Source organism: Euphorbia lathyris, chromosome 8, assembly GCF_963576675.1.
Source record: "Euphorbia lathyris chromosome 8, ddEupLath1.1, whole genome shotgun sequence".
Lineage (NCBI taxonomy): Eukaryota > Viridiplantae > Streptophyta > Magnoliopsida > Malpighiales > Euphorbiaceae > Euphorbia > Euphorbia lathyris.
Window position 1 is genome coordinate 37463918 of NC_088917.1, and position 9127 is coordinate 37473044.

Here is a 9127-nt window from a genome sequence, read left to right on the forward strand (position 1 = left end):
GTTAAAAGATGACAAACTTCATGATCGAGAAGACAGTTTGATAAATTATTTTTCAAATTGACTCAACTTATCAATGTTAGAGATAATTACTCTTAGATGCCAACCTTATGTAAAATTGCAACATTTTAGATATTCGGAAACGTTAGGAGCCTTAAGAAATAAGGTAGTTTAGGAAATTTAACATCGTGTATAGTAACCTAATGATTTATTGGATTATACAATAGATTACCACTTAGACCACCAAACTTTTTCAATCCAATTCAAGATTCCCATTTCTGAGAATAATGAATAAAACTATAAAATTCCGGAATTTGATCTGAATCGTCAAATCCCCATCTCCTACCTACATCATTCTTCTTACCACTTGGAGGACACACCATGCTTCATCTCAAACGTCAGCCACAATTTTCCCAGCCATTTTGATAAGAAGATAATTTCTAATCTCTAATTTATGCTCTCCACCCAAATCTTATATCACTCCCCCAACTTAAACTATCAAATTCATATTTTCATTAAAATAAAATACAAACTATCGAATTCATATATATTTAAAAGGAGAGAAATTTCACATCCAAGATTCCAGAAATTGATGGTTATAAAATCCGGATTTTTTTATTATTTTTTTTATTTTTTCTTTTTAAAAGATCTATAGATTTTCATGGTATGTGCAGTGTGTTTAAACAGGTGTACTTAAACTGTTTTTGTAGTTTAATGTTGATGCAGTGAGGGCGAGACATGTGTAGGAGACACAGAGATAGGAAGGGAGTGAAAGAGATTCAGCCACCAAAGTATCTTTAGGTTTTTCACCATTCCTGGAAATAAAAATCTCAACTTTTCCTTTTGTCTTGGAATTAAATAAATTGGGAACCATTCTCATCCATTGATACTCAATCTTTCTTCCTTTAATTGCTTCCATTCATTTTGGTAATGTCTTGGAGATTGTTTCATTATCTCCTTCTCCTAAATCAAAATAAATAAATAAAAATATTGTCTTTTTCCTCTTTGGTGCCCAGTCAGGCAGTCACCACCCACCCTCCGCCACCAGATCTTGAACCCTTAAAATTAAATTATTCTTTTTTTTATTTTTTATTTTATTTATTTTTATACAGACAAATTTCACTATATCATCACCAACTCTTCTCTCCATTCGTTTCATGGAGCACAAATAATCTCTTTCTTTTTCCTTTTTCCTTCACCAACCCCATTCTTCAGCTTTATAAGAAGATTAAAAAAAAAAACAGTCGTTTATTTCTTGCTCTGCTTCTCTGTACATTACATTAATGGAGCGAGCAAGAAAGTTAGCAAACAGGGCAATCCTGAAGCGCTTGGTGAATGAAACCAAACAATTGAATCAGATTTCCCGCAATGAGTCATCTGCTCTGTTAAACTCTTCATCGCCTGTATTGTACACTCCTTCTAGGTACGTTTCATCATTGTCTTCTTTTGCTGCTAGAAATCCTAGATCAGGGAAAACTGGTGTCTTTTCCAATGCTGCTGCTGCTGCTGCTGGTTATAATGGGATTGGCTCACAAGTGCGATCCATATCTGTTGCGTCATTGAAACCCAGTGACACTTTCCCTCGCCGCCATAATTCTGCCACTCCAGATGAGCAGACTAAAATGGCTCAGGTATGTGGGTTCGATAATCTTGATGCGTTGGTTGATGCAACTGTCCCCAAATCTATTAGAATTGATTCTATGAAGTTCTCTAAGTTCGATGGTGGATTAACTGAGAGCCAAATGATGCAACATATGAGTAATTTAGCATCCAAAAATAAGGTCTTTAAGTCATACATAGGGATGGGTTATTATAACACCTTTGTTCCTCCGGTTATTTTGAGAAATATAATGGAGAATCCAGCTTGGTATACTCAGTATACTCCTTACCAAGCTGAGATATCTCAGGGGAGATTGGAGTCTTTGCTTAATTACCAAACAGTGATTACAGATCTTACTGGATTGCCCATGTCAAATGCTTCATTGCTTGATGAAGGAACTGCTGCTGCTGAGGCAATGGCTATGTGTAATAATATTCTTAAAGGGAAGAAAAAGACTTTTGTTATTGCTACCAACTGTCACCCACAAACTATTGATATTTGTAAGACTAGAGCTGATGGTTTTGATCTTAAGGTAGTTACTATGGATCTTAAGGACATTAGTTACAAAAGTGGGGATGTCTGTGGGGTTTTGGTTCAGTATCCCGGAACTGAGGGTGAAGTTTTGGATTATGAGGAGTTCATTAAGAATGCTCATGCTAATGGGGTTAAGGTTGTTATGGCAACGGATTTGTTGGCGTTAACCATGTTAAAGCCTCCTGGTGAATTGGGAGCAGATATTGTTGTGGGATCAGCACAAAGGTTTGGTGTTCCCATGGGTTATGGAGGTCCCCATGCCGCATTCTTGGCTACCTCGCAAGAGTACAAACGCTTGATGCCTGGAAGAATTATTGGTGTTAGTGTTGATTCTTCGGGGAAGCCTGCTCTACGTATGGCGATGCAGACGAGGGAGCAGCATATTCGCAGGGACAAGGCTACCAGTAACATCTGCACTGCTCAAGTATGTCTTATTGCTTATGTTCTTGTTTATTTTGTTGTTCATTTCAGATATATTTGTGCAAAGTTAGTGAAAAACAGTTTCTCAAGGCATGTTTTCATAGACAAAAACAATTCCTGGAAATTCTTCCTAGTACAGTTTTTGTGTCAGGAACACATTTATTGTGGTCATGATTTAGTTGACTACAAAAAGGATAATGTTTATGTCGCTGTTAATTATTTCTTTAGTAACTGCTTCATCTATGAATGCCATAGTAATTGCAAAATGAATTTCTTCTACTATTTAGGCATTACTTGCAAACATGGCTGCTATGTATGCTGTCTATCACGGACCAGAAGGCTTGAAAGCTATTGCTCAAAGGGTTCATGGTCTTGCTGGAGCATTTGCTGCTGGACTGAAGAAACTTGGAACCGCGGAAGTCCAGGGTCTTCCCTTCTTTGATACTGTGAAAGTAAAGTGTGCTAATGCGCATGCAGTAGCTGATGCTGCTTATAAAAGTGAGATAAACTTGCGAGTCGTAGATGCAAACACTGTAAGTTGAACGCTATCTGTTTTTTTATTTCATTTCAAAATGATTCCCTCGGACTTTCAGCATAACGTTTCCTTTTCAGATCACTGTTTCCTTTGATGAAACGACAACCTTGGAGGATGTTGATAAACTCTTTGGAGTATTTGCTGGTGGCAAGCCTGTAAGTCTTGTCAAATATGTCTTAGAAGTTGGTTTCAGTTAAACACGATCTCAACCATCAAATTAAGATTTTTCTGTTAAATTCAGGTGCCATTCACTGCTGAATCTCTGGCACCAGAAGTTCAGAATGTGATCCCTTCAAAGCTTACAAGAGAGAGCTCATTCCTGACCCATCAAATCTTTAACATGTACCCCCTTTTCCTAAAACACTGGCAACATAGCTATTTCTTACCCAGTCTAAAATTTATTTGTTTTCGTTAGGTACCATACGGAGCATGAGCTGCTCAGGTATTTGTACAGGCTACAGTCAAAGGATCTCTCTTTGTGCCACAGTATGATTCCACTGGGGTCTTGTACTATGAAACTGAATGCAACTACCGAAATGATGCCAGTGACATTGCCTAATTTTACCGATATTCACCCTTTTGCTCCTACTGCACAGGCTGCGGGCTATCAGGTAGGAAGTTAGCGCATAAGATAAACAGAATATCTAGATACGTTATGCTATTTTTTGTATTTCAATATTGTGCAAACAATCAAATTTATTGTTGTTTGAATTCTTATCTTTCCTAAGGAAATGTTCAAAGACTTGGGTGACTTACTGTGTACAATTACCGGGTTTGACTCGTTCTCATTGCAACCTAATGCTGGTGCTGCTGGAGAGTATGCTGGACTGATGGTTATTCGTGCATATCATAAGGTATAAATATAGCAGTAATACTTTTTTACATATAGGTGCAACAAAGAAATCTTTTATACTGTTAATTCTTTTTTACTGGAAGCTTATTTTATGTGGAGTGGTCAAGAATAATCATTACGTAAAATTTCCTTTCTCTTTGTAAAATTTTTATCAGAAAAAGGGAAGCAGCAGAAAACTCAAGTAATTTTTAGTATCCTGAAGTTAACCATTACTAGTATCCTGTAATTGTTCTCTTCCATGAAAAAATTCCTTTAAAGTCCTGTTTGCTCAACTATTTCATGCAAATGATTCTGTGAATGGAGTCTGCAAAATAATTCTTTTCCTCAAATTTATTTAAACATAAGAGAACTCTATTTGCAGGCTTTGAATTAATAAATTTGTGTTCCTTCCTTTTTCTTGCTAAGAAGGCCACATAAATTATATCAATCCTTTCTTTACTGTTTTGTTTTTAAAATTTATATTAATTGATTATGCTGATCTCCTCCCCAAATGAATGCTACAGGCAAGAGGAGATCATCATCGCAATGTATGTATTATACCTGTTTCAGCCCATGGGACAAACCCTGCAAGTGCTGCCATGTGCGGGATGAAGATTGTATCTGTTGGTACTGATGCCAAGGGAAACATTAACATTCCGGAGCTAAAAAAGGCAGCTGAAGCCAATAGGGACAACCTATCAGCACTTATGGTATGAATATTTTGTTTATAGAAAGATCATTAAGCCTGTGAACTTACTGCATGGTGCGGAAATTTTATTCTGATAACTTTTCAGGTGACCTATCCTTCCACTCATGGAGTTTATGAAGAAGGTATTGATGAGATATGTAAGATAATTCATGATAATGGAGGACAAGTGTACATGGATGGAGCAAACATGAATGCACAGGTCTGTTTTCTGATACTATCTTCCTCTCATTATCTGTTACATATCGTAGTCATCCCTTATCCAATTCTTGTGTTTATGTGATCATTTTTATTTCTTCAACACACCTTCTTTGTTAAACTGTAAATGCAATCCCTCGTCTTAACAGGGCTGGTGAGAAGCTAAGCAGTTCTATAACTGCAAATGCATTTAAACTTACATAGTTTATTTATGTCGTTACTTGGAAGAAACCATAGATTTCATCAAAACAATTCTAGGTTATCGGTGTTTTAGTCTTTGCATAGTTACTGAGCATTACTATGGCATTCTTTTTTCCAAAATTCAGTAAACAGATTGTCATCTTAACCTTAAGCTTTGGCCATTTCAGGTGGGGTTGACAAGCCCGGGTTTTATTGGAGCTGATGTTTGCCATCTGAATCTCCACAAAACATTTTGCATTCCACATGGCGGTGGTGGTCCTGGAATGGGTCCTATTGGTGTGAAGAAACACTTGGCTCCATTTTTGCCTTCACATCCTGTGGTAAGTATTCCAATTGGAGTGAAAATTTAGCACTATTTTTACTTGGCTTTTATGTCATATATTGTAAATGTAATATCTTTTCACATTGTATTATAGGTAGCTACAGGTGGTATACCAGCCCCTGACGCAGCTCAACCACTGGGCACCATTGCAGCTGCACCATGGGGCTCTGCACTTATCTTGCCAATCTCTTATACTTACATCGCAATGATGGGATCTCAGGGTCTTACTGATGCCTCAAAGATTGCCATCTTGAATGCAAACTACATGGCTAAGCGTTTGGAGGTTCGTGATCTTCCTTCGACTATAACTTTGTATGCAGTTCAATATGAAACACATTTAATTTTTCCTTTGCCATTTGTTTGCTTTCCAGGACTACTACCCAATTCTCTTCCGTGGTGTCAATGGAACATGTGCCCATGAATTCATTGTGGACTTGAGAGGCTTTAAGGTACTTGTAATATTAATATCTGTCGTAGTCATTCTTGTTTATTAATCTATCATCATTAATAACTAGATATATTATCACAGAATACTGCTGGTATTGAGCCTGAGGACGTCGCAAAACGCCTGATGGACTACGGATTTCATGGACCAACAATGTCATGGCCAGTTCCAGGCACACTTATGATTGAACCCACTGAAAGTGAAAGCAAGGTACAAGCTAATTATTTCCTCATATTTCATATTCCTCACCTCTCTTAAGGATTTTCAATCAAATTCAACTTCAATTTTCTTTTACAGGCTGAATTAGACAGATTCTGTGATGCACTTATCTCCATCAGGGAAGAAATTGCAGAAATCGAGAAAGGAAAAGCTGATGTCCACAACAACGTCCTAAAGGTTAACTTAAACGGCCTATTCTTTTTTCTGTAAACTGTCAAAATGTGGATTTTGGTAGTGATGCATTTTGTTGTCCAGGGAGCTCCGCATCCACCATCTTTGCTCATGGGAGATGCATGGACAAAACCGTACACTCGGGATTACGCAGCATTCCCTGCTTCCTGGCTCCGTGGTGCAAAGTTCTGGCCTACTACAGGTATGAATCAATCAGCACTTATCAGCTTAGTCACTCTTCAACATTACTGATGATCTGATTATCGAAAACTGTTATATTTACAGGACGGGTGGACAATGTTTATGGTGATCGCAACCTTATCTGCACCCTTCAGCCAGCATCACACTATGTGGAAGAGCAGGCTGCAGCTACCGCTTAATCATCTTCGACAATGCATGCAAAGGTTGTGTTCCGAGTTGGTCTTGCTACCTTTTGTGTACATATAATGTTATTGTTATTGCAGCTGGAAACATTCATTTGATCATATACTGATAAACAGCTGCTCTAATAGCAATTGTTGCTAATTGCAACATAACTGCTGTAATTATCATTTCCTTTCATCTTTCTCTCCTGATGCTTTCAACATCTCAATCATATCTTTATCTTAGGTTAGGTTAGGACTAAATCAGATAAACATATATACTTCTCATCTCTGTTCAAAAAATCAAAATTTGTCAACAGAAAAGGCTTTCCCATTCTGTTATCTCAGTATATTTTTAACGGCAGTTATTACACAAAATAGATTTTTTAAATAAATATTTATAAAAATATACTTATTTATTATCATAATAACAATTATAAGGGTAAACAATTTCATCTCCATGTTTTAAACTTATTATATTACTTAGTCCATACATATATTTTAAAGTCCTTAAGATTTGTCTTTAATCACTAGTTCAAAAAGAAAAGAAAAAGATTTGTCTTAATTAAACTCTTTGGTCCTTTTATATATTTTTATATATAAAAATCTATGTGTCTTTCTATATAAAAATACAAAATAGCGTTTTTTTATATAAGTAAAACTTAATCTTTTTAGTTCAAATTTAATTAACATATTTATAATGAAATATGTATATATATTATATACACCGATATTTTTCTACTTGTACATATTAGTACAATTTATTATTATTATTTTTTTGGTAGGCACAATTTTTTATTATTATTAATTCTTCTTTTAAATTTTTATTTGCATTTTATTATTATTTAATATAATATTTTCAAAAAAAAAATAACATTATTATGAATCTTGATAATTTTATAAAATCATATTTTTTTTCATTTTATCCCGTAAAGTTTATTAAAGATAAAAAGTTCACATTTACAATGTTATGATGTAGCCCTACTCTTAATTTTATAATTTTCGTAATATTTTTCATGCTATTTTTTAAATGAAATAATTTCTACGTTATTAAGTTAAAATTTCTATAATTATATAAAAATTAATAAATCAATTATTAGAGATTAGGATTACATGAAAAAAGCAGAAAAAAAGATGTATCATTATAAAATGGAATAAAAAAAGTGATTTTTTTTTAAAAAAAAATTATTTAATCTAATTTAATGATTTCTTGGTTTCACGAAATTGCTTGAAAGCTTTTGAGAAAAATGACAATGATGTATTTTAATCTAAACTAAGAGAGCTCGAATTGATTACTTAGCAATATTGGTAATGATTAAACTAAGAGGTAGCAAAAAAAAAAATTAAGATTTGGTTGAATAAAATAAGAGAATTTGGATATTGAAGTTTCTTCGGAAGCTTTGTTGGAAAATTTGAGAACTTGATTTGGAAAAGTAGATTAAGATTGACTAAATTAAAGCTAAAAGGATGAATATGAGAGACTAAAAATTGATAATATGATCCGAAATAGGATAGATTGATTTGATAATTGGTTTTGTTGATTGATTTGTTGGTTGATTTTGTTGGGGATTGTAATAAAGAAAATGAGCTTTATTTATAGTTTTTTGGGCAACGAAACTACATTCAACCATCCTTGTTTTTCTTATCCACTATGTTTATTATGTTCCATCATTTAAGGGTAGATCATGGGTGTGCTCGAAGCCAAAGAAAAGGGGTTGAGGATATGAAATTCACACATGGTAAGTTGCTGGAATTTTCCGAAATTTCAGATAGCAGCAATCTTTGATAGAGTCTCCTGACTTCAATACGAGTCCGTTTGATACCCATAAGATGTTGTTTGAAAGATAAGATCTTGAACTTTCAAACAACATTGGAATCGAATCAAAGTATATTCAAATTGATGTCCTAATTTGCAGTTGAAGTCATTGGTCATGTTTGCTAAAAACACTGCTCACATTTTCCATATGTGTTTTGACTCTTTCTTTTTCTTTTTCTCTTTCTACATTTCTTTTGATATTCTTTTTCACTTTTATATTTTATTTTTATTTTGTTGAAAGACCAAATAAATTAAATATATTTAACCATAGGATAAAATTATAACCTATGCTAAAAAAATATATAAAAATTAAATTACCCCACAACAATTGCCCCCTATTTTATGTCTAAAAGATTGGAAATGAATTTTGCACATAAAATAAGTCTTCTAAAAATCTAACCCATAATTTTTAATTTTCAAAAAATTGACCTTAATCTTTCTAAAATTTTTACTCAAAACACTCCTACTCTAAAAAGAACTCTAAAACAAAACACATATTCCCCCTTCTTCTTCTTCTTCTCAAATCTCTCTCTCTCTCTCTCTACACTCAAAAATCAAAAATAACTTCCTCTCCTCAAGAATCACTTCTCATGGGTAAGTTTCTCACTCTTTCTTCTTCATCTATGCTTTAATCAAGAAAAATATGAACTTTGAAGGTTCAAGAATGGTGGAAAAATCGGAGATGGAACCCGATATGGGGTTTTCCGATTTTGTGGGTTTTCTTCTTGTATTTCTTATAGAAAATAATGTTTAGGCTTCTAGGAATGTA

General features: G+C 34.3%; 1 protein-coding gene across 1 annotated transcript; it reads left to right on the forward strand.

Annotated features, from left to right (window-relative positions):
• The first annotated feature begins 794 nt into the window (after positions 1–794).
• On the forward strand, positions 795–6772 carry LOC136203092 (glycine dehydrogenase (decarboxylating), mitochondrial). The gene is made up of 15 exons (XM_065994145.1): positions 795–2555; positions 2839–3084; positions 3164–3241; positions 3328–3428; positions 3502–3697; positions 3815–3940; positions 4443–4628; positions 4713–4826; positions 5191–5343; positions 5440–5628; positions 5717–5794; positions 5875–6000; positions 6088–6186; positions 6265–6382; positions 6466–6772. The coding sequence occupies exons 1-15, from the start codon at positions 1281–1283 to the stop codon at positions 6558–6560; spliced, it is 3180 nt and encodes a 1059-aa protein (XP_065850217.1). The 5' UTR covers positions 795–1280; the 3' UTR covers positions 6561–6772.
• The last annotated feature ends 2355 nt before the right edge of the window (positions 6773–9127 follow it).

Excerpts from the sequence above, each read along its gene's own strand:
- LOC136203092 (XM_065994145.1), top strand. The coding sequence starts at position 1,281 with ATGGAGCGAGCAAGAAAGTTAGCAAACAGGGCAATCCTGAAGCGCTTG. Across the intron at positions 4,827-5,190 it reads GAGCAAACATGAATGCACAG|GTGGGGTTGACAAGCCCGGG; the intron begins GTCTGTTTTCTG and ends TGGCCATTTCAG. Across the intron at positions 6,383-6,465 it reads AAAGTTCTGGCCTACTACAG|GACGGGTGGACAATGTTTAT; the intron begins GTATGAATCAAT and ends TTATATTTACAG.